Source organism: Gasterosteus aculeatus, chromosome 1, assembly GCF_964276395.1.
Source record: "Gasterosteus aculeatus chromosome 1, fGasAcu3.hap1.1, whole genome shotgun sequence".
NCBI lineage: Eukaryota > Metazoa > Chordata > Actinopteri > Perciformes > Gasterosteidae > Gasterosteus > Gasterosteus aculeatus.
Window position 1 is genome coordinate 7,905,111 of NC_135688.1, and position 23,958 is coordinate 7,929,068.

Below are 23,958 nucleotides of genomic sequence, written 5' to 3' on the forward strand. Positions count from 1 at the left end.
TGTGATCGCGATAACACGCCATAAACAGCCAGGCCGGAGTTTCCTGAGTGGAGCAGCCGGGGAAACGAGCAGCAACGCAGCAACTGTGAAGATTTGATTTGGGCCATTGACTCAAGTTATTTTACCTCAACGAAGCGATTTGTTATGCTCGCAACAGGAGGAGAAATGGACCGTCCTCCTTCAGAATCCACCTGCGTTAAACTCTATCTGTGCTCCAACCCAGAGGGTACGTAAGAGGCAAACGATGCATGCAAGCATATGTGCACATGCATGTTGCATATCTATATTGTTTGCGCATGTTTTTTTGTTGGTGTTTTGTGAATTGTTGTGTTAGTTTGTTTTTCTTTCTGCTCCCTACAGACAGCACGGTGGAGCGCAGAGCTCTGAGGGAGCGTGTTTTCCCCCAACTCAGAGCGCACTGTAGAAAAACACTGGGACGGGACGTCCGGGTGAGTACACACACTTAAATCCGCACAGAAACACACCAGCGACACCGGTTTGTGTTGTTTATTGCAGACAGGACGCGATTACTTCTTTTTTGTCTTCTTTTAACCATAAACATCCTTGCCCTCCTTTTACGTGTTCATCTGCAAAGTTAGGCTGCATATATCATCTCAACTTTTTGGTTTGGTTTGAATTCATGTGTTTAATAGTGTCTTTTTTTAATGAATATAATGAATTAACTGAATATGCTGTGTGGCATTGCTTACTTACAACACTGGGATACTAAAACAATATTATTTGAATCTAGTTGCCCGGGTGCACACATGTCCTTTATTCTCTCACATTATCCACCTTAAGCCATTCTCTTAAAGATCAATCTTCTCAAATTCACCTTATTCAATATGAAAAATAGAGAATGAGAATCTTTAATGCGACCCAGTGTGCATAGGGTGTCATTGTATGAAATCACCCCGGGGCAGTTTGACCGGCTCATTGTGCCCTCTCCTTTCAGCTGCATGTGTAACTAGAGAGATGGAAGAATAGTGCATGTTACTGAGCCCCCACCTGGCCAATTGTTAATGCACCTCACTGTGTGCATTTCATCGTTTCTCTTTTAGACTGTTAACCGCTGTGTGTGTGTGTGTGTGTGTGTGTGTGTGTGTGTGTGTGTGTGTGTGTGTGTGTCTGTGTGTGTGTAGGTGATAGACCCATTTGAGTCCATTGATCCATGTCATTGGCCAGACGAATACACCAGACAGCAGCTGATTAAAGAATGCAGAAAAAGCTCCGCAGGGCCTTTTTTGCTGGTAAACAATCTACATATTTGTTCGTTAACCATCCGCTGCCGGTTGAGCTTAATGAATATATATATATATATATATATATATATATATATATATATATATATATATATATATATAGATAGATAGATAGATATATAGATAGATAGATAGATAGATAGATAGATAGATAGATGTATCCAAACACCAGAGAGCACTAATGATCAGTAAAGGATTCATCCCATCCTGTTGTTCCTTGTGTGTCCACACGGCGGCGTTGCAGGCCCTGGTAGGACATCAGTACGGCACAGCCAGCCTGTCCCCCCAGGTGGAGGTGTCAGAGTACCAGCTGCTGCTGCAAGAGAGCCAGCGAGCGGGCGTCAGCACCCTGGAGCTGGAGAGACAGTACCAGAGGGACGAGAACGCCGTCCCGCCCTCCTACCGCCTGAGAGCTCGAAGCAAACAAGAAGTACTCATTGATTAGTGTTTGACCTAAAGAAAGATCCTATTAAGCATTTAAAAATATGAATACTTGTATATCCTTGGATATCCGTCTGCACTAACTGTTACATAAGATAACCTTGTATTTATATAGTCAGTGCGATGATATTTTACACGTAAAATAATGTTGATTTCTTTAATCACAACTATTAGAATGTGACGCTCTGCTTGCTGTTTAGCCGGCAGCGGTTAAAGAGGAAGAGGCGATGAGGATGAAGGCTGAAGAAGAGGAGTTGAGGAAGCAGTTCCGGACCGCTGTGAGTCGTTGTGTCCACAGTGGTGTTCTGAGCGCAGAGAGGGCTCGTGGCTTCTCCAGATCAGGTGAGCTACACGCGTCTCTCTCTGTGTGTGTGTGGAGGCGTGTCGCCTGAAGGTTTAATTGAATAACCGCTTCGCTCCAGCCCTCGACGCAGATGTGAGATTTGCTTTGGACGACCGTCCTCTAGATGACATCATCAGACGCTGTCTGGTGTACGTCCACAGGGTCGTCGGCGCAGAAGGAGGGTCAGAAAGGAGACAGGTGGAGCGGCAGGAAGAGGTGAGAAACATCCGTCGAATTCTCTTTGTTTCCCCCAACAAACCCAAATGCAGGTTGTAACATTCTTGATTTCAATATGTTTTTTTCCCTCCATATTGTGTATTTTTAGGCCGCTACCTTTGACCCAAGGACGACGGCCATCGAGTCACAGTTATTGTCGGAGCTTTGTGACAACTTCCTCCCGGGTCTCATCACAACCTCTCAGCTTATAGTCTACACCACCACTACAAAGTGTGACTGTCGCCATGGTTACACCAAAGCCAGGAGGCGAGGCTATGCCGAGTCTTTATGCCAGCAGGTGTACTCTGACCTTGTGGTGTTGACGGACGGCTGGAGCATCTCAGAAGTCTCTGGTGACGTCTTGGCCAGAGAGCAGGCAGAGCAGGAGGAGCTGTGTGACACCCTGTCCCGACTTTATGACGTCATCAGGCCAGAGGAGGCAAAGGTCAGGTTGAAAGGGTCCTTTTAACTGCTTATAGTGTTATATTTCAATAGGGCCTTTTTGCACTAATTAAAAGTCACTTTGGGGATATTCTGTGATCCGTTTCCCTGTGTTGTGATATTCTGGTCGAAGCAAACATTCCAGGTGCAACATTGCATCATTTGAGATTTCTTTTTATCTGCTGCAGGTCAGAGACTTCGTGCAGCAGAGCGGACAACAGCGCCCACTAGTGGTGACAGGAGGGCCGTGCACAGGGAAGACGGTTCTGCTTGCACACTGCGCTCAACAGGTAAGTGAGCGCAGTGTGCAGGTAAGAAACTCACATAAGATCTGACGTCCCTCCACCAATACTGGGTACAAATGCATAATTGAGCCAGTAGTAAGTATTCTCTTTTCTTTTTTAAGGGGAATATTCATTATTTATTATTATTCTTGTCAATCTTATTTGTATATACAATTCATCTTCCTTTCTGGAAGCACTTAATAGTGAAAACCAACCAAGAATGAAATATTTCGTTTTTTTGTATTACATTATATGTATGATTTTATTTCTGTATTCACATAACTTTTTTTAATAATAAATTGAATTGTTTATTGTTTAAAGCCCAAATTGATATAATTCGGTGACTATAGCATTTAAAATATAAATATTTTCGGTTTTGTTTTTTTATTTCTTGACCGAACAGAGATAAAAATATTGTAATTATTGATATTGATGGTACAGACAAAACCCTTTAGACAAAAATCTTCAGATTACAGTAACTGATGATGACCCTAATCGTTAATTGCAACTATACTCAAAGAAACAGCAAAACGTAAGTTGAATGGAAGTGTAGCGTTGTAATAATAATTAATTCGACCAAATCTTGTTTCCAAGGCGGATGAACAGACTAGACATTAAGATACACAGCGATACAGGAATTTACTACATGCTCTCGACTACATGTAAAGAAGGGTTTTGTCTCTCTGTCTCTCTACAGATGAGGTCATGGCTACCGGACTGCGATCCTGTGGTGATCACTTATTTCTGCGACCTGTCAATCAACCCTACCCCGACGCACCTGGTGTCGTGCCTTTGTTACCAAATTGGGGTTCGATATCACAGCGAATCTTCCTCTGAGCAGAGCACCGCCCACATGGACAACCTTAACATTTGTTCGTCCGAGCTACAAGAGCGTCTCTCGTCCCTCCTCGCCTCCATGCCCTCTGCCGAACAACCTCTAGTTCTAGTCCTCGACGGCCTGGCTCACATGGAAAACAACGCAGGCGCTCAGATCTTAGAGAGCCTCCCGTGTCCCCTTCCTCCCAGCGTCAAACTCGTCCTCACAGTGTCCTCCAACCGAAAACAAGTCCTGCAAGCCATAAACCCACCAAGAAGTCCCCCCCACGCCGGTGAGGGGTCCGGATACGCGTGCGTTCAGCTGGGACCGGTGGACAGGAGGCCGTGTGGGAAGATGTTGGCCTCACTGCTCAGCAGTTCCGGGAGGAGGGTGACATCGGGACAACAGGCGCTGGTGAACCGGGCGCTGACTTCCTGTCCTCTGACGCTCTACGCTCGTCTCTTGCACCTACACACCTCGCTGTGGCACTCTGGTACAACTCAAATCTTTTTAGAAAATAGCTTTTTAGAACTATATACTACAAATTATGACTATTTTTGGCCGGGTGACACCTTGAGGCCCCATAAGGTTGTTGCAAGAATTATTGATGAGACTTTATTGCATACAAAATTAGTGGACATATGCATTTACTATATTTAAATATGGCATTGTCCAATGCATTAAAAACGGATATTTGACCAGCATTTAAATAAATTGTTGATTGATTCCATTTCTCTCCTCCTGTCCCCCTTTCCTCCCCGTCATCAGATTCAGACGTGACCGAGTCGTCTCTCCCTGCGGGCGTCCACTCGTCCATTTCCGCGCTGCTCGACCACCTCGAGCAGAAACACGGCTCCTGCGTCGTCGCCCGTGCCGTCTCCTACCTCACCCTCTCCAGGACCGGCCTCACCGAGGTCGAGCTCGTCGACCTGCTGTCCGCTGACCCCGGAGTGCTGACCGAGCGCGTCCGGTGTATCCCGCAGGTCGCCGTGGAGACCCTTTTGTTGGATCTGAGGAGGTTCCTCATCAGGAGGACGGTTGCAGGGTCACGCGTTTTGTTCTGGGTGAGCAGGCATTTCAAGCTGGTGGTGGCTAAGAGGTGTTTGGCCACCCGCGAGGCGGAGAGGGAGCTGCACTCGGCGATGGCGGACTACTTCAGCGGCCGGTTGCCTTGTGGTGGAAACCAGGACGAGAAGCGGGACGTCGCCCGTACGGAATCGCACACATCCAGGGAGCCACAGAGTGTAGAAACAAACAGCCAGCCGTTCGTCTTCTCCTCTTCATCCGAAGAGGTTGGCCGGGTGAACTTGAGGAAGGTCCTAGAGTTGCCGCATCACCTGCGAGAAAGCGGCCGATGGGGGGAGTTGGAGCGCGGGCTGTTGATGTCTTTGGTATTCCACCAGGCAATGGTTCGAGCAGGACTACTGGGAGAGCTGGTAGCCATGTTGGAAAGTGAGGAAGGGTCACCCCACTTGGTTTTTCCGAGGGAAAGAGCCCTGCTGGCGGGCGTACTGAAGTCTTGTGCTTGCTTTCTGCAGAACTCACCCCTGCACCTGCCCTCTGTGATGGAGGCAAACCTCCTGCCTTATCTGGAGGTCTTTCCTGGGCTCCAAGGTTATGCAAGAGAGATCGGACGGGAGAGGAGGAGGAGAGGACGCGGATTGGGAGTGTTGCTCTGCCCTGCTCAGTTAACCGTTCCCTCCGTTCGGCGTTTAACATTTAATGCCAAAACCAAGAACGTCTCGGTCAGAGAGGCAGCTGGGACAGAGTCGGGGGTGGTCGTGCAGATCCTGGATGACGGCACGGCTTGGATTTGGAAAGGCTCCGGGTGGGATGTGGTCAGACTATCACTGATCTGTGAGCAGAAGGAGCTGACATTTACTGGATTAAAAAGCAGCGGCCATTTCATACTGTTTTCCACGCAATGCGACAAGCTTCTCTTGTGGGACGTGACAGGCCCAGAAACGTTTCTGCAGGTCACCGCAGAGTCGAGCCGAAACGCGGCAAACGGAGTCGAGGGGTTTGTTGCATCTCAGAAAAGTGTATTCATGTGGTGGAAAGGGGAGAGTTTCGTGAGCGCGTTCGATGTCTCCAATGAAACCATGACACATTTCCAGTGTCACAGCGCCGTGACCTGCTTGGCTTGCTCCTCTAGTGGCGTTTACATGTACTGCGGGCAGGAGGAAGGCACCGTGGCCATATTTGACACCAACACCGGCAGCCTCCTGGGCGCTTGCTCCAACTCAAACCTCAACGCAATTAAATCGATAATCCTGTGTGACGACAAGTGGGAAATGACTTGTGTGGACAGGACAGGAGGTGTAAGCCTGTGGGATGTAGCATCCAAAATAAACCCACCCAGACTTGTCGCAGAAAGCTTCGTTGGGGGTGAATCTAACGACGTCCTCAATATCGACTACTCCCACGGATGTGGCACCTTATTGATGTGTCAATCTCATCAGGTGGTACTGTGGGACACATGTGACTGGGAGCCGTGGGACCAGTTCCTCGCTCCGCCGGGGAAGACCTTCGCTCGGGCTCTACTCTCCCGAGGCGGCCGCCTGTTCCTGGCGTTGTTGGACGCCTGTCCCTCCGTCTTGGTGTGGAGCGTCAGCACGGGGCAGTGTGTCCTCTCCTTAGAGACGAGCCGGCCGCCCCGCGCGCTCCTCGCGACGGCCTCCTGCGTCGTGGGCGTCGACGACGGCGATGGCGCCACCGCGTGGGACTCCGAGACAATCGAGGCCGCGGCCGCGGCTCCCAAGATGGGCCTCGCCGTGAAAGAGGTGGCGGTTGAGCGGACGGGGGAGTTTTTCTACACCTCTGACGGGTCGCGCGCGGTGTGGAGATGGGGGTGGGGAACCGGACTGCCGCACGCTAAATTCCTACATCACGGGGCCGTGGAAAAGCTCCGCCTCTCCCCGGATGGCGTTCACCTCGTGACGCTCTCAGCGGGGGACATTTACGTCTGGCGGACCGGCAGCGGTCAGAACGTCCTGCGCGTGAGCGGCAGCGCGGCGACGGACGTCCTGATCGCCCCCAACGGCAACTTCGGGGTCAGCGTTTCCGAGCGAGGGTTGTCTCGCGTTTGGAAGCTGGCGCACGGCGGCGTTGTGTGCAGCATACACCCGTACCTGTCCGACGCCAAGGTGTCGCCGGCGAGCACCTTCCTCATCGGCCGCCGCCGCGGAGACCTGTTGGCCGCCAGCCTGTGGTCCGGCTCCGTCAGCAAGCGCTTCTCCCGCGTCGTCGGCTCGGAGCGCGTCGTCGCCTTCCACACGCTTTCGGAGCACCCCGACTTCGTGGTGGTGATGGCCGCCTCGGGGGCCGTGTACACCTGGAACGTGTCGGAGGAGACGCTGTACGAGCACTTCCAGCTGCCGCGCAGGTTCCGCTGTCAGCCGCGAGACTTCCAGGTGTCCTCCGACGGGAGCTACGCCCTGCTGTCCGCTGATGACGAGGCCGTCAACCTCCTGGACTTGTCCCGGGTCAGACTGTGCTCGTTCGAGGCCGAGGGGCCAGTCGTCAAAGTCCATTTGGATGGAAGCGGACGCTACGTTGCCTACGTGTGCCGCGCCGCAGCCGCCGCCCACGTGAAGGACCGCGCCCGCCTCCCGCGGGAAGAGGCCGTCCTCGCGGTTGTCCGCCTGGCGGACGGGGAGAGAATAGGAAGCGTGCGTCTGGCCAAGAGCCCATCGGCCCTGGTGGTGTGTGAGCGGCGGCGCGTGTTCGTGGGATTTGAGGACGGCTCTGTGGGAGTCTACTCTATTTTAGACGGGGAAGAGTCACCCGAGGGCAGAGAGAAGGCGAGCGGTCGGTCGAAGCGATGCGCCTTCGACGGACCGCTCAGTTGCTTAGGGCAAGCAAGCGCCAATATTACATGGCTTTGATGGTGATGGCACATGATTTGTGAATACAACATGCTTTATAGTGATATATAAATAAATAAATAAATACTGCATGGAAATTTGTTTCGGTTTCAGGCAGTCGAGTCAAGATTACATGATTAGATCAGGGGTGTCAAACTCGAATGACTTGCACTTCAACCAGGGTTGGGTCTGCGCTCACTCACAGTGTGGATGCAAACCAGGTCTTTCTGTTTCATTTCAGTTTCATTATTGTGAAAGCAAAACCAATACCTGAGCACTTTGAGACATAGCTACTGATTTGATTGTCAACACATTTTGTATTTTTTTTGAAGTTATTGAATAGTTTGGTGTCAATGTCTTGATATCCTTTTGTATGTATTGTACGTATGTACTGTATGTATGTATGTACAGTATGTATGTATTGAACAATATATTACACTTTGATCTGCCGGCTTCACATTTTGTATTTGTAAGAACTATAATTAAAATCGTATTTCCAGAAATGTCCACTGTCTGTTAATGGCTGTGAGTTTAAATTGTTTAGAATGTCTTTCTGACATTCTCTTTTAGTCTCATGCTGCCTTCCCTGCTTCATAATAACGTCGTAATTTCCAGTACTTATATCGTACATCCTGTTGGTCGTGCCCTATTGCTTGTCTTTGGTCGAAAGTACGTTAATAACTACACCTAAACACAGAGTTAATTATCACGTTATACACTAACTCAATATGCTACCACACCAGCAAAGAACAAATAGCCGCGAGGCATATTTATTCCCATCTTGTAAAGACCGCCGGCAGCACGTGAAGGCAGCACCCCGCGAGATAAAAAGCCGCCTTAAGCAGCCGCTCCAGTCCCACTGAGCGGAGACATGTCGCGGCTGCTCTGCTGGGGAGACAGCGCCAGCGGACAGTTCGGTCCCCGGGACGCCCTGAGTCCGGCTTCGTGGACGGTGCCCGGGGTCATTACCCAGATCTGCTGCGGGGACCAGTGCACTTTATTCCTCACCGGGGACGGAGGCGTTTTGTCCTGTGGACACAACTCGCGGGGACAACTTGGACGAAAGACGGCGAATAAGGATGGAAAGACGCCAGGTGATGTTAAAACAGAAGTCGCCTCTGGGGACTGTTGGGTTTAAAGCAGGATCGGTGGCGACACGAAACAGTGTTTGCTGAGAGCCACTGAGTCGAAATTGCATTCCTTGAATACCAATATAACAATAATAACAATAACAACACAAAGCGCAAGCTGATTAAGTTTCGGTTTCGTTTCTCTCTTAAGGAAAGTTAACTGAGGCTTATATCTTGCGTTAAGTTCGAGTGATGCCGGAAATGATCGACATTAATATTATGAATTAAAAGTTTGTATACGTCATCAACAGATTACGTTGCGTTATTGGAAATTATTGAGACCATTGAAGTCAAATGATTTATTCTACTGCACTCTTGATAACAGACATTGCGACTATTACTGATAATGACTATAATTATACAATCTATTACTTATCGTGCAGTTATTTTATTACAGTTAACTGCTGATTTCATGTTTGATGGGAAATCTTCTTTTGAAAGTAACGTGCTGCATCTTTTAAATGTATTTAGTTGAAGGTATAAATGATCTTAAAATTAAAATACTCAAGTGACTAAAAATAAGTCACATTTACGTCCCACTATTGTTCTTAAGCAACGTCACTCGTTCTACTTTGTATATATTATAACACATTTTAAGCAATGTTGGAAAATGTCACGTCGTGATAAGAAGGGAGGGTTTTGTCAAAACAACACAACACTACACCTGCATCCTTTGTACACAAGTTGTGTGTATGACGTGTCAGTTGAGATAAGATCACCGCTCGGGACATGAAATCTGCGTGTGTCCTTGATTGAATGTACCACGTTTGTCAACCTGTCCCCTGCCTGTCCTCCTGTGTAAGGTCGGGTGGAGGGGCTGGGCAAAGTGGTCTCCATAGCCTGCGGTCAGGACCACTGCCTGGCTGTGTGTGCATCTGGACAGGTGTTCTCCTGGGGGGCCGGAGACGGCGGAAAGCGAGGCGTTTCACCAAATCTTCTCTGCAACAAACTGAGGCGAGGTTTCACTGTATGGAACACGTGTTCACGCTTGCCGCTGAAAGTAAGCAAAGCCTTTTTAAAGTTAACGGATTACTGTCTGATCAACCTGCAGTCGGGTGACGATGCCTCTGCCGATACCGGTGATTCAAGTTGCTTGTGGGAGCTCCCACTCCCTGGCGCTAACTAAAGGTAACTTGTAATGTTTACTCATGTGTAACGTAGCAACGTTTTGGGTTTTTGGTTTTTATATGCCACTATATCAATGTGCCAAATCCAGTTTTGCCATTCCCCTCAGGCATGACAGCGTGCAAAGTAAATGTACTTTAGTTAAGAGCTTCAAGAAAACACAGCTGCAGGTTTACAAATGAAGTCAATTTGAGAAAAAGACCTTTTACATTCCTCCACTTTGGCACTCATCATCCAAGCGGGTACCGGTACCAGCTTCCTGACCTGTTTAATAAACTTTATAGATATTAAATGTTTTCTAATCCTTATTTTCCCACTTAAAGGAGGCGACGTCTTCTCTTGGGGCTTGAACAGTCACGGTCAGCTGGGCCTGGGGAAGGAGGTTCCGCTGCAGCTCGTACCAGACCTGGTCTGCGCTCTGGTCGGCGTGGCGGTCACCCAGATTTCGGCCGGAGCGTCCCACACTTTGTTCCTCACGCTCCCAGGCCTGGTGTACTGCTGTGGGGCCAATCAATCTGGCCAGCTGGGGCTCAACAGGGTGGATGAGAAGGGTACACATTTTCTTCTTTCACTCACTCACTTTTGTCAGAATACCGAAGCGGAGCCGATCGGTCGATGTTGCGCCAATCTGCACCAGCTGCAGGCAAAAAGTTCCCTTTGTGTGTTCATACAAAGTGAACTTTTTTTTTTTTTTTTTTTACTGTATTCCGTCCTTATTTTTCTGCGATTACTAAATGTACAATTTTTTGGTCAGCACCTTTGTTTTGTTCCATTTCCCATAATCTTTAACAGGCAGGTTCAACATCTGTATGGTACCTGCCCTGAGGCCTCTGGGTGTCTCCTTCATCAGCTGTGGAGAGGCGCACTCCGCTGTGTTAACACAGGTACGAAATACATCTTCCGACTTAGTTCAATCACTGAACATCACTTCGTAAAGATGCCGAAGAGTCCCGGCACGTCGCCGTACGTGATCTTGTGTTCCACTGCCGTGTCTAGGAGGGCGAGGTTTTCACTTTTGGAGAGGGAAGCTGCGGTCAGCTCGGTCACGACTCCTCTGCTGATGAAGTGACTCCCCGGCTGGTCGACCGTCTCGACGGATCCGCCTCTCAGATTTCATGTGGCAGGTGAAAACCAGGAAAAAAGGCCTTTGCATCTTGACGACACCTACAGAAAATGCCCATGTGATTTAATGTCTGTTGGCATCTTTGCTGTCCCTTTATTTTGGCATCGTAAAATCATATATGAATATATAACTTGGGACGCCTGGTTGAAATACTTTGACTTCATGAATTGCAACATAAAAATCACAGTTGTTTTTGTCTCTCAGACGTCACACTCTGGTTTTGGGCACCTCTGGCCAGCTGTGGGCTTTTGGCAATGGATCCAAAGGTCAAATGGGGACTGGAAGGCCAGAGGACAGTCTAACCCCCACTCTGGTACAATTGCCATGGACCACTGACAGCGCAGCCGGCGTACCCACAGGTTTGCATCTGTAGAAAGGATGTTGCTTAACTATCCCAGGAGATGCATGTGAGGATGTTACATGTCTGCCAAAGAACATTGGTCCAAGTTTTGAGGTGGAAGATGGTACTTTTTCTTCAACAGTTATATGAGCAGATTTAAATGCTGATTGTGAATATGTTTTATTTGTTCAAGCAGACTTGCAAATATCAGCTGGGTGGAACACAAACTTCACTTTCACTTTGCCGACACAGGTAACGCAAACCTCTGATAAAGACTCATTGTTCTTCCGGATTTCAGAATAAATATACCCGGATTTGATAAGTTAAGAATACAAACATTTGTGTTAAACTGTTTAAACCTTGAACTTTGAAATAAAATGATTAAAATCTGTCATTTAAGAGCGTGGACCGGGGACAGATAACTGGGCGTCTTGATGAAGCAAAACTGCAAAAATGGCTGTTGATGAGACATGGCAACGCAGAGGCAAAGAGGTCCTTTTTTCATATCTGCATCGTGTTTTTAATGATGTAGCTGCACAACTGAAACAGTAACAGTGTTTGTAACGTACCCTCTGTGTTAATTCAACAGAGAAATATCTTCAATGTTTCTGACGAGTTCCAGTCTGGTTGCAAGTTTCACAAAGTCTGCGTGAGTCCTTTTTACTTTTGTTCACTCCTTTAGTTGCCAACTCAGCAATAATGTTAATATTCTGAGAGGCAGCTTGAGAATCAAACTACTTTGTTCTAATGCTTTGCTTTTGGCGTCAGCGGGCCTCCGTCCGCGGCAGACGTCTTATCTGTGGACCTCGACGCAGCCACCAGAGCGTTCGACCAGCTGCTGGCAACACCATGGATCAAACAACACGTAATGCACATCGATGTCACTATTTGCATGCATCCCGCAGCTCATTTATTCTGTTGGTTTAACCGTTGAATGAATGAGGAAAGCCCTTCTATAATAATTTACCCGACTTTAATCTGGTAGATTAAAGGGATTTAGATTAGATGCCGTGTGAACATTTCCATCATATATGTATTTTCCATGCAGGTCCAGTTTAATTACCTGCTTGAGTTGCTTTTTGCATCAAGAACTGCCCTAAAATCCCCGGAGATCCTCTTGGTTCTGCTGACGTGTCCCCTTTTCCAAGAGGACTCCAGTGTGATGACTGTCGTGTTGCCGCTGGCGATCATCATCGCAGATCTGCAAGAGAAGACTCTGGAAATACTGAGTAAACAACTACAGCAAAGATTAACTTTTGTATTATTTTATTGACAGCTGTGGGAAAACATGATGCTCCTTGAGCTTACTCTACGCTTTTGACAAATCTCACTAAATATTAAATATTGCCTTACGGATTAAAATATGTAACATTACACTAACCTATATTAACCTATCGTCAGTTTTTTGTTTATTATCTTCCCTACAATTTAAATCATTTTAATAAAGTGAGAACAATGTATTGTGTTTTTTAATTTTGTTTTAATTATGTTTGCAGATTATAGTTATGTTACAAATAATAACCTCAAAAAGACATAGCAAGTAAATGACTTAAAGGTTGAGAACATTTTCTAATAGGTTTCAGTTTAATAGCATGAATACACTTTTTTTTATCAGCAAAACCAAACGCAACGAACACAACCGTCCCCAATCGTTCCAATCGTTAATTGTTCCAGATTAATAACTTAAAGAAGGAGCTAAATGCTTCAGATGCAGTAGGTTGTCAAACTTGTCTCTGTGTGATCTCCACGTACCCGTGTAAGTCCGACATTGTTTTGTTTTTTCAATCTTCAGGACGCAAGTGGTCTTCCCTGAAACCCGCCACACTAATGAGACACATTGTGGTGTTCAGAAAGGCCCTCGCCTTCATGCTGAGAAATGGACTCCTGGCGACTCACAACCCCGGAGTCAAATACCTGCTGGAAGTCCTCAAGCTGCTCTACAAAGTCAGTGCTGCCTGTTTTTATTACAATCTTCAAACTGAAGCCAATCTAGTGGCTTCAGTGGCACAACTATTACGACCTACTTTTGAGACAAAAGGAAATCATTTGTCCTTGGAATAAGCTCTTAAAACAGATTTGGACCCATAATCTATATTATAGGGTTTAGAGGTGGTTCAGCTCTGTGCTGGTCAAAGAATCCAGCTAAGGGATTTTCCAATTGGTTGATTCTGATCATCCTGCTTTGAGGATGATCAGAATCAACATCAGTCTCACAGCGTTATTTACTATTGATCGCCTGACAGTTTTGCAAGTCCTTTTTGGCTGATATTACTATTTTTTTTCACAGGCAAACAAAACTGGAAAGTCTTACAAAGTCCCACTGAGCACCTTTTATGTGGATGAAATCTGTACAAATGTCAACGCATTCCAGGATGTCCCTCTTTGGACTCAGTTTAAGACTGAGGTAAAAACAGAGCAAAGAATAAACTGTTGATATTGTTGCAGTGAACCTTATTCCTGAGTGCTGTACCTTTTCTAACGGACATTTTTTTCCTGAAATTATTACCTTTATATTTAAGGACGACGACGACGACAACAGACCCGCCATTTTCTGCCGCTACCCGTTCCTGCTCCCCCTGGTTTACAAGGCGGCGGCCTTTAACATCTTTGCAAGCATTGTGAAGGTACACTATGTGATGGAAAACAGACCATTTGAAATCATTAACTCGACGAATAGCAATCAGCATAATATGGCTTTCATTTTTTTCTTAATTTGAGCAACACATTTAACTTGCACTGTATAATTTCAATAAAATAGCTTTCTGGCTGTGCGATGCTTTTATAAAGAAGGGTTGTGTGATTACAGGATGCAGAACGTATCGCTTATCACGTGGCCTCGCGCTGTCCTGAGACGTTGCCGTTGGATGTATCAGAATCGGCGGCCCCGGTCTTCCAGCTCACCCTGAGACGAACTCACCTGGTCGAGGACACCTTCAGGCAGCTCGCGGCCGCCGACCACTGCGCTTTCAAAAGGGAGCTCTTGGTGAGCACAGCATCCCCGCTGAGCCATTACTTTATATTTCAATTTATTAAAAGGGCTTATTCCGCAATCTTAGTTTCACTAAAGTTCAAAATGTGTGTGTTGCTTGTAGCGGGACTGTGTGAAGGCGAGTTCTCAGTCAAGTAATAATACAAAGCTGTTCATTAGAGAGGATTGTGATTCTGTTTGCGGTGACGGACACTCGGAGGATTCTATTCAATCCTTCCTAGGTGTTATTTGCTGACGACCGGAAGTTGATGAACGTCAACAAACGAGACTTCTTCCTGCACGTGTTTGAGGATCTGACGGCTCCTGAGTCTGACATGATCATGTACAATGAGAGCAACACTCTGGCTTGGTTTCCTCCCAAGGTAGGACCAGAAAATACAATACTAAACATGTATTCAATTCTTGCATTTGGTAATCCCTTTTGGTGAGCACTGAACAAATCCCTCAACTTGATTGAATCGGTCTATATTGGTGCTTTTTAAAAGTGTGAGGAAATGAGGTTGATTGTACAACTTGAATGTGTTTCAGCAACATAAAATGTGCATTTGACCTCATCGCCCTGTGAAAACTTAGACGGCAATAGTCCCTAATCGAATGCATGTGTTTGGTATCAACCAACCAGCCAAAGGTTGAGGAGAAGACTTACTTCCTGTTTGGCGTTCTGTGTGGACTGGCTCTCTACAACCACAACATCATCCACATGCCATTCCCGCTGGTCCTCTTCAAGAAGCTGCTCAAAGTCAAACCCTCACTGGACGACATGAAGGAGTTTGAACCTGTCATGGCAGAGTAAGATTTCCTACTTATTTATTGTTTTGGAAAGGACTTTGTGCACAACTGTTTGGTTGTTTTTATTTGCAACACTTAATCGGTGACACCTTTGTCTTCAGGTCTTGGAGGTGCATGTTGGACTACACCCCCGATGAAGTCGAAGCGATGGAGCTTCCTTTCGCTGTAGGTTTGTTGAGGCACAGTCAGAGTGACGCCTGCACGAGTTTCTGCTATATTCTAATTGTTTCTGCCTGTGCTCACTATTGTTCACAGATGCCCTGGGGGGGTGAAGACGTTGAGCTTGATCCAACGGAACCTGGAAAACTTGTCACGGGGACAAACAAGTACGATTACACACATGCGATCTGAAAGCAGCACAGATTTAGTCTGTCTGGATCTTTTGACTATTTTTCTTCACAGGAGAGAGTTCGTAGACGCCTGCATCAACTATGCCTTCAACAAATCCGTGGAGGGAGTGTTTGAAGCTTTTAAGAAGGGCTTCTTCAAAGTGTGTGACATCGATGTGGTGGAGTTCTTTCAGCCCGAGGAGTTGCAATCAGTGACGGTGGGCCAAGAAAACTACGACTGGGAGGTGTTAAAGCAGGTGCGCCCGAAAAAGCTTTTTCCTTTTGTATCTCGAAGAGTCAGAAATGAAGATCCCGGGATTTATTGTTATGCACTAATTTTAGAGATAGGAGTCTTGTTTAAAACCAAAATACATTAGGAAAGAATCCAAAAACAGGAATAAATGAGCAGTTTTTACCACCTGAACACAACAAGAAGTGATTTAATGTTCGTCAGCACACAGCATAACTTTAAACAAACCATTAATACAGACTAACATAGGACATAAAATTGAAAACCATGTTGCTGAATTTGATTTACAAGCCACACAACTTGGGAAACACTCTCAAATAGTCTTTGACATATTACAAAAGTAGGCAACTGGCTGTCAGACGAATGTTATGGAGTAAAGACGTAAAACTACCCTGTTAATTCTATTGTAAAATCCACATCTGTGTTTCCAAACAGAACACTGTTTATGATGGAGAATACCACGACCTCCATCCAACCATCGTGACCTTCTGGGAGGTGTTTGAGGACCTGACAGCAGAGGAAAAGAAAAAGTTCCTCTGTAAGTATTATACAGTGATTGTTCTTGATATGTCTAGTTAAGTTTGACTCAAGCGTAAAGAGGAAGTCTCTATCTATTCCAGCTGAGAGAAGCATTTGAAGGTTTTTTCTTGTCGTTGTCTTTTAATTTGCTTTTGTCGCCAGTGTTCGTCACAGGATGCGACCGGGTCCCCTTCCTGGGAATGGAGAGCATCAAGATGCGAGTCGCTGTCCTCCCCAACGCCTCCGAGATCCACCTGCCAGAATCCCTCACCTGCCACTGCCTGCTCTTACTGCCCATGTACCAGAGGTACCCGGTGGAGAGGACGATGAAGACCCGGCTTCTCAGGGCTATTAATCACAACAGAGGCTTCTGGAAGAACGTAGATACTACAGAATGAAGTCCCTCAGCTTTCAATATATATATATATATATATATATATATATATATATATATATATATAGTCATATATTTTAACAATTATAGAGAAAAGAGACAGGGTTTGTGTGATGAAGGAAAACACAAAATGAATGTAACCTATTGAACCCACAATATACTTTTCTTCAATACTGGCTTGAAAGTTATTTTATTTATTCGTTTCTAACCACATGTCATTGTCAATGTGATAGAGTGGGCTGAAAGCTTAGAACTGACAGTGAGGAATTGTTTACTTTTTCCACGATATTTAAAAAAAAAACTGTTGCAATGAGATGCTGCAAATTCAGGATTTCTATTTAAATGAGTACTCAATCAAAATAATTGGAAAAATGTTTTATTGGCAATTGTGTATGAAAATCGTCAATGATTATTACATTTGGGTGAAAATGTAAATTCTTGAATTTTGAAAAGCTTCCAGACTTAATTTAAATAAATGTGATTCCACCCTGGTTTGATCTGACATTGGCAACCATAAAAAAAACTCATTGGATTATTTTACAAGCACAAGCGTATTTGACATACTTTTCCCGGAAAAAGACCACGGTTGTCTTTTTCATCTTTCAATTTGAAAAGCTCTAAATAATTTACTCAGTTTCTAAAAAGGATATATAGTCAACTTGACATTTATTTGCGACCTTTACACCTTCATGTCGTGGCTTATAAACAGTTGTTTCTATTCTTGAAAAAAAGACCCTCGTTTCCAGATCCAACAATGACAAAACAGGTATTTCTCTCAGCCGGGAAACATTTTCAAACCTGCATTAGACTTCTTTCTTGTCATTAAACGGACGGTTTCTATGAGGTCAGTGTGCTTTCTTTAGTCGGCTCAGAAAAAACACATTAAATATCAGTCCAGAGCAACGTGTGTGATAATACTTTCGCTGTACGCAAGCATACTTAAATACTACTAAAAAAACACAATCAACAAACAATTACAACGAATAGAAAACCAACTTCTAGCTCATTTACATTTCTGTACATGGAGGACTTTACATAAAAACAGACACACTGACGACGGCGGGCTGTGAGAGAAAAGGCAGCCGTGCCTCCACTCGTCTACTAAACGCCATGTAGCACGCGTTGCTTTGGCTCCATGGACACATGATGTGCGTCTGACTCAACGTCTGCGAGGCGATGGGATATTTTCCAGACAATTTCGGTTGTGCGTTTCGTACAAGTCCAGCTCCTCGTATGTGTGTGTGTGTTCTTGAGCGTTGAAGGTGGATACGATGGCATTGAGCAGAGTCCATCTACACGATGGGTGAGTGTGGGTTTTATCTGACGAGGTGGTAGGTGAGCCAGTACATGAAGACGGGCTGTGCCGCTGCTATCGACATGGTGAGGTACATCCTCAGCTGGTTCCTGGTTCCTCTCACCAGTCTCCCCTCTGCCGCCGCCTCAGACAACAGCTTCAGACGCAGGGTCCTGATCTGAGGAGCGACACAAATTCAATATTCAAATCAAGCATTGAAGCGACGCGTCTTGGCTGTGACCGTAATAGTAAACAGTATTTAATTAACACATTTCCAGAAACGTCGGCCCAAAAAAAAAAAAAAGACTTAATTAAATTGCATTAGAATGTGCAGGTGTCTCTGATGCGTGTATCAGTATGTGTAACAAAGACAATACAATTCCGTGTGGTTTAAAAGCATTTGACTGTTTTCAATCATTTGAAAATGCAAACTACGTCAAGCAAGATCAGCAACTTGAACTCTCGAGAGTAAGGAGACGCTTGCATACTCACCATGAAGACAAAGATGGCTGCACAACACCACAGTAGAGCGAGGTAGTACGCCGGCTTCCCAAACAACAGGCCCGCTACGACTCCTACGATCATCCTGGGGAAACAGAAGAGAGACGCACGCACATTTACAGGTGAGGTCTAAGATCCACACAGCCACTACTGAGAGGAGGAGAGGGGCAGCAGACCCGGTGATGACAAAGGGAACGTAGAACGCTGCTTTGCTTACCCAACATATTTATAGCCGGAAAAGGCCAGCAGGTCAATGGTCGTGAGGTCGGTGTTGACGGTCACAAGGTAGAGGGACAGCAGGACCGCCAGGACTTCCATTATCAGCCACACCAACGCCGAGCTGGCCTGAACGCCCAGCAGCTCTGGAGAAAACCTGTAGGACGGACAATATTATAGTGTTTTTAGATTTATATATAGCAGCGATTCCCAAAGTGTGGGCCGCGAGAGGTCATTTACAATAAATAAATAAAAAGGGTTTTAATTTTAAATTTTGAAAAGTTAAGTCAAAATATTTATGATGCGACACTTTATGTAAAACATTAATTGATGAAGCACAAACAATTTAAACGAACAGATTAATAAAACTATAAGGTTCTCGCTCGAAACGGCTGTCATAGTCCGCCTGTCGTTGTTCAACAAAAGGCGCCGCCAAACAAAACAATGTCAAATGGGGCACCCTCTTGTAGTATTAAAGTAAATATACTGAATTTTCCACACTCCAAGGCGCACTTAAAAGCCTTTAAATACGCCTTATAATCCGGAGCGCCTCATATACGGATCAATTGGTTAATCGGTTGATCCATACTGGTTGTACGCGGCGCTCAAGGCGCTCTGCCGAACACGCCAAAGCTCGGTCTACGACGGCGAGATGCTGAGCGGCGCTCAAGCGCGTGGGATATGGAGCTTGTTTCAGGGCACGTCGGAGAAAAAAAGCTGTCGTTCTCGCCGAGCACTTCATGAGATTAAAGAGCGAGAGACGGCGCCCTTTTCTTTAAAGTAGCTGAACCATCTTAACCGGGAAAATAAGTTATTCTAACAGGAGCCCTTGGCAGGCGGCGCGGCTGGAGAGCAGCTGAAGATTTAAGGCGTGGATGGCGAGGGGGGCGGCGGGAGCGGACGCACCCCGCAGCATCAATCGGACCCTGAAAGCACCGTCTCCACATCCCCCCCTCATCCACCCACCCCGACGTCAAACGTTTGACTGCAGTATCTTATGGGTCTTATTGTGCGGAAAACACGGCACATGAGCTCCGGCAAACATACATTGTCGGTTAATACATTTTTAATCGGTTAAATTATTAAGGTCATTTAATCATCCATAGTTTATGTTTTGATCAGAGTTGTGATTAAAGGTTTGGGTGGGCCGCCAAAGATTTTCAGATTTCAAAGTGGGCCGTGGCATTCTTGAGTTTGGGAACCGCTGAATGGAATTCTCCATTACACGTTAAATGTAGTGTGCTGTCACTGAGAGGTGGTGCATAATTACCAGAGTATATACAACCACTTCAAATTTAGGATAATTTCAACCCACTAATTCAATTTGTATTGGTATTATTTTGCATGTTCAATCATTTTTACTAAGAATGCGTTGGTGGAAAATGAAAATAAAGCATCGTAAGTCATATTAACATTTTTTCACAATTGGTATCAGTGTTGTTGTTAAAAACACGGACGTGTGTGTCATTATGCACCTGTTCTGTGTGCCGAGGGCCAGTCCGGCCACCAGGACGTACGTGATGAAGCCCATGGCGGGGATGTAGAGATCGGGAGCGTTCACATCAAAGCGCGGAGCCACAGGAGTGTCCTTCTGGTAGCTCACCTCCCAGTTCTACAACACACACACGATCACACACTTACAACTTGACATTGTCGGACAAAAGAAAACAAAACAGATCATTTCGTAGCATAGCTATACCGCATTGATATCCTGGATTATTTATTTCCACCAATAAATTGAAACTACAAACAGGAAGATAAGAATATAAGGAAAGCCTCACATGCGCAGGATCCCCTCTAGTGGTGCAAAGCGGCATATCATACAGAAACATGTATGTATAGAAGGTGCAAACAAACTCACCTCGTGCATGTAAGGGAACACTAGAAGGCCCAGCTTCTTCCCAACGTACACTGTATCCACAGCAAAGTAATATTTCATCTTAGAAATTGGGATGAACCTGTCCAGCTGAAACAAGCAAGCACACAGACACACGCGTTATTCAGGCTACACCAGCCTTGACCTCATGTATTAACTGGCTTACGCTTCATTTCTGGAAAGCAATAATAAAAGATGTCAATGACTCGGCCTTACATTCTTGTCCACCATTTCCCTTCCCTGAGATGCTAGTGAGCTTCCGTATGCCAAGGCCATGTTGGACATGGGGTCTGACAGGATGGACTGGCTGGAAAGCCCTGGTGCTTGAGGCCCGGCCTGCTGGTTGCTGCAAATACATCACAAGAAGAAGAAAAAAGTAAATGATCCATGTGTCAGCTAAAATAAATACATGCATAAAGTCAGATATCTTATGAGTGGACTCAAAATTATATTTGTCTGATTGCAAAAAATAACTGTTTTTTATGTAGTGCCAAATCATAGTAACAAAGTACAATAAGACAATACATATATTTAAAACATCAGCCTTGTTCCAACTTGTACCCTCTGTGCAGTCCGTGTGCAGCTCCACTCGTATCCTCAAACAGCTGGCTGCCCTGTAAGCCGTCCACGGGGCTCCTCAGACGCATATTGGGCTCTGGAAGAGAGGAGGGAGTCGTGTCAAACAGACCTCTAGACCTCTTCAATCACTTACATATGTAGAGCTTTCAAAAATGTTATAGGATGCAAATGCAAGGCATCCACAGTTACATGAAACCGGTTACATATGAAATGCAACACTTTGTGTAGAGAATAGACTTTGATTCTGTCACGGATCCACCAATCCCTGTGTGAATGCCTCGTGCAGGAGAAAGATCTCTTTATATTCGTCACCTGAGGGAGTAATAACCTCATCACACGCTTTATCACAAGGGCGGATTACATCATCCCTCACGAGATGGTTTTAGTTTAAACCTCCTTTCCCTAAATGGCAAAGAATAAGGTCCCAACACAGAAGAGCCAACATCTTTAAGCAAACTCAAAATGTGTAAACCTTCTCAAACAGTCTGTCAACATTGTTCTGATGTGCTCGTTTACATTTGGTGATGTACGGATACCCTCGCTGTGAGGACTTGATGTGTCGTTAAAGCAAATATATTGGCAGTGGCCTTTAAACACGTCCAACATTCTGCTTATGGATGGAGTCGATAAAAAACACAAACACAAACACAAACACAAACCCATCAAGTCCCAAAGTCTAACCTAGATTGAACACTAGAAACAAATCATTAGGCAACGAGCATTAAAATAGTCAAAAATAGTAAAAATAGCACACAGAAGGGACCAAGAGACATGTAACGCCCCCGAGTGACCCCGGCTCAGGAACTCAGGTTACCCGCAGCTAGCCTAGCTACCTGTGACGTAGGCAAGCTAGTTAGCATGTACACACCCTGCTGTTTAGAAGTCCTCTGGGGACTAGTTATAGGCCAAAGGTCCCCCTTTATTTGGCGCATTATTTCTTCCACATTACCTGACGTTAGACTGTGGCGGAACTATAAACTACATGTTTATTGTCTGTGCTTTTACCAGTTGGTCAACGTCATCTAGCTAGCCGTTAGCCGAAACCGGCTGAATCCTTGTTAAGACATTTTCCGGAGGGGTAATAGCAAGTAGAGAATGTGCACGTCCAGCAGATATATTAGCTTTTATTAAAGACCAAATTGATGGATAGAATCACGTACGTAACTTACGCTGTCTGAACCCGCTCTGAGTTGGTGTGTAATCCATTTGGACAAAACCTGATCGTGGCAGTAGCCGTCAGTTTAGATGCAGATGCTAACAGTTAGCCGGCTACACAAAAGGGCGGAGCCAGAACGAGTCATTCATAACTTTTACACGGAAGTAAACGCGTTCTTCTTCTTCCTCTTATTAGTTTCGCTGATTGGTTACAAACCAACGTGTAAGAGGAACATCGCCATCTAGCGTAACCACTCGCCCTGGGTTAAATTGCACGGTGCCTTTTCTGTTTACATTCTCCTTTTTCTCCAACAATTGCGAAATACAGCACTTTCTGTTCATCTTGATTTTTGCCTATTTTGGTATTTTTTAGGTGCATGTATTTTACATATGCTCTTTTGCATTTCTACTTCACTACATTTGAGAGGTAAATATTGTATTCTTAAATTCTATAATGTCTATCTCCACAGGAACTTTGTTCTGGCTCCTGCTCACTCACCCTGTCAGCAACATCTCACCGTCTTTTAAACAACTTCTTTTTACTCTTTCATATTTAAATGAATGATATTCCTGACCTACATGGTCCACATTTGCCCTTATTTCATACACTGGACGCCCCCCGGCGGGCTGTGAGATTGACATATGTGTCTTGGAGAGTTTATTTTCTTGTTGTGACCACACAGACAATACTAGTCACAATGACTAATACCAGTGACTGGGGATCTCCGCACACACCTTTCTTTTCAATCAAATTAGCAACACTCTGCAATGCTGTATGTAATCTGAGCTGCTGGGAAGTTATTACTTGTTTGCTGTTAAGTTATTTTTTAATTCAAGGGTGTCCTCAGTCACACTAGCAGTTCCGTGAAGTGCTGTTTGGTCCTATGAGTACTTAAGAGTTAAATGTTATTGCAACGATTCATTGCCATTGTAATTCTTGTTTTTTTCAGTGAGAAACCGACACACTGCAAACAAAACAAGTCAATAAATAGATATTGGGGAAATAATGATGATAAATATCCAATTCTTTAATGATATTATTTTGTTTCTTATTCATATTTTTTCCCCATCTACCCCACGTTTTAATGATCAGACAACACTGATCATATCCTGCGAATTCTAGTCTGTTAGTAAAGAAAAGTGATTTGAGATTAGGAAGGGAAAATGGTCATGTGTAGGAAAATGACATTACCTCTCATTTGGAAACCGCTTTTTAAAGAATCCCAGAGAAAAAAGTTTGAGTTAGAAAAAGTTAGAATATTGTGTCCGAGTGAAAAAGAGAAGGGAAGCGAGGTGAAAGTTGAATGCAGCAATCTTTCCCGACACGGATTTTGTCAACTGTACCCAAAAATGTGGTCATCTTAAAATATCTGGGCACTAAATCAAAAATAGTCGGTGGCCATGTTTCCATTAAATCTCCATTAAAAACAGCACTTACATTCAGTGATGCAAAGTGTATCAGCCTTTCAAATGCTGTAAAATGACCCAACTGTGTAGAATAATAAGTCGCTTTGACCTTTTACTGGGCGATGTTACATGCTCTCTGGAGGACTTTCATTTGGTTTTGTTTGAAATGCTGTTTTTTTATTTTTATGTTTGTCCGTCCGATAAATGGATTATGTTGTGCCACGCCTTGCTTCCCATTACCGAGGTTTTCCTCATTCGACCTTTTTCTTTCT

The 23,958-nt window shown here is 45.2% G+C and overlaps 3 protein-coding genes across 5 annotated transcripts; 2 read left to right on the forward strand and 1 right to left on the reverse strand.

The window, feature by feature from the left end:
• The first annotated feature begins 4 nt into the window (after positions 1-4).
• On the forward strand, positions 5-8,173 carry LOC120816217 (NACHT and WD repeat domain-containing protein 2). Its single transcript, XM_040171698.2, has 10 exons — positions 5-226; positions 361-449; positions 1,143-1,250; positions 1,507-1,692; positions 1,904-2,045; positions 2,126-2,262; positions 2,372-2,707; positions 2,892-2,993; positions 3,685-4,297; positions 4,573-8,173. Exons 1-10 carry the CDS (start codon positions 145-147, stop codon positions 7,689-7,691), a joined length of 4,914 nt encoding a protein of 1,637 aa, XP_040027632.2. The 5' UTR covers positions 5-144; the 3' UTR covers positions 7,692-8,173.
• Positions 8,174-8,503: 330 nt separating this feature from the next.
• On the forward strand, positions 8,504-17,149 carry LOC120816223 (putative E3 ubiquitin-protein ligase HERC6). 2 transcript variants are annotated; one of them, XM_078105027.1, is made up of 24 exons: positions 8,504-8,764; positions 9,604-9,754; positions 9,852-9,928; positions 10,249-10,476; positions 10,718-10,809; positions 10,922-11,049; positions 11,253-11,407; positions 11,585-11,640; positions 11,789-11,880; positions 11,978-12,037; positions 12,157-12,253; positions 12,437-12,617; positions 13,181-13,332; positions 13,676-13,792; positions 13,908-14,012; positions 14,195-14,371; positions 14,599-14,739; positions 15,000-15,166; positions 15,268-15,331; positions 15,422-15,492; positions 15,569-15,752; positions 16,181-16,283; positions 16,427-16,678; positions 16,711-16,833. In XM_078105027.1, exons 1-23 carry the CDS (start codon positions 8,542-8,544, stop codon positions 16,660-16,662), a joined length of 3,057 nt encoding a protein of 1,018 aa, XP_077961153.1. In that variant the 5' UTR covers positions 8,504-8,541; the 3' UTR covers positions 16,663-16,678; positions 16,711-16,833. The 2 variants fall into 2 exon arrangements, with proteins under 2 accessions (XP_077961153.1, XP_077961151.1); XM_078105025.1 differs by having other exon boundaries at positions 16,427-17,149.
• yif1b (Yip1 interacting factor homolog B (S. cerevisiae)) lies at positions 17,019-22,589 on the reverse strand. 2 transcript variants are annotated; one of them, XM_040171746.2, is made up of 8 exons: positions 22,294-22,589; positions 21,107-21,200; positions 20,762-20,891; positions 20,531-20,635; positions 20,145-20,281; positions 18,671-18,826; positions 18,445-18,538; positions 17,019-18,130 (listed from the first exon to the last, which is right to left on the reverse strand). In XM_040171746.2, exons 1-8 carry the CDS (start codon positions 22,328-22,330, stop codon positions 17,975-17,977), a joined length of 909 nt encoding a protein of 302 aa, XP_040027680.2. In that variant the 5' UTR covers positions 22,331-22,589; the 3' UTR covers positions 17,019-17,974. The 2 variants fall into 2 exon arrangements, with proteins under 2 accessions (XP_040027680.2, XP_040027671.2); XM_040171737.2 differs by having other exon boundaries at positions 22,285-22,470.
• Positions 22,590-23,958: the final 1,369 nt, after the last annotated feature.

What these genes read in the sequence shown, in the direction of transcription:
- LOC120816217 (XM_040171698.2), top strand. Translation starts at nt 145, where the DNA reads ATGCTCGCAACAGGAGGAGAAATGGACCGTCCTCCTTCAGAATCCACC. An exon ending in TCTGTGCTCCAACCCAGAGG is followed by an intron (nt 227 to 360) that starts GTACGTAAGAGG and finishes TGCTCCCTACAG; the next exon opens with ACAGCACGGTGGAGCGCAGA. An exon ending in CCGCAGGGCCTTTTTTGCTG is followed by an intron (nt 1,251 to 1,506) that starts GTAAACAATCTA and finishes GCGGCGTTGCAG; the next exon opens with GCCCTGGTAGGACATCAGTA.
- LOC120816223 (XM_078105025.1), top strand. Translation starts at nt 8,542, where the DNA reads ATGTCGCGGCTGCTCTGCTGGGGAGACAGCGCCAGCGGACAGTTCGGT. An exon ending in CTTCTCTGCAACAAACTGAG is followed by an intron (nt 9,755 to 9,851) that starts GCGAGGTTTCAC and finishes ATCAACCTGCAG; the next exon opens with TCGGGTGACGATGCCTCTGC. An exon ending in CACCATGGATCAAACAACAC is followed by an intron (nt 12,254 to 12,436) that starts GTAATGCACATC and finishes TTTTCCATGCAG; the next exon opens with GTCCAGTTTAATTACCTGCT.
- yif1b (XM_040171737.2), bottom strand. Translation starts at nt 22,330, where the DNA reads ATGGATTACACACCAACTCAGAGCGGGTTCAGACAGCGTAAGTTAC. An exon ending in TCCGGCTATAAATATGTTGG is followed by an intron (nt 18,539 to 18,670) that starts GTAAGCAAAGCA and finishes CTGTTTCCCCAG; the next exon opens with GATGATCGTAGGAGTCGTAG. An exon ending in CAGCCATCTTTGTCTTCATG is followed by an intron (nt 18,131 to 18,444) that starts GTGAGTATGCAA and finishes GTCGCTCCTCAG; the next exon opens with ATCAGGACCCTGCGTCTGAA.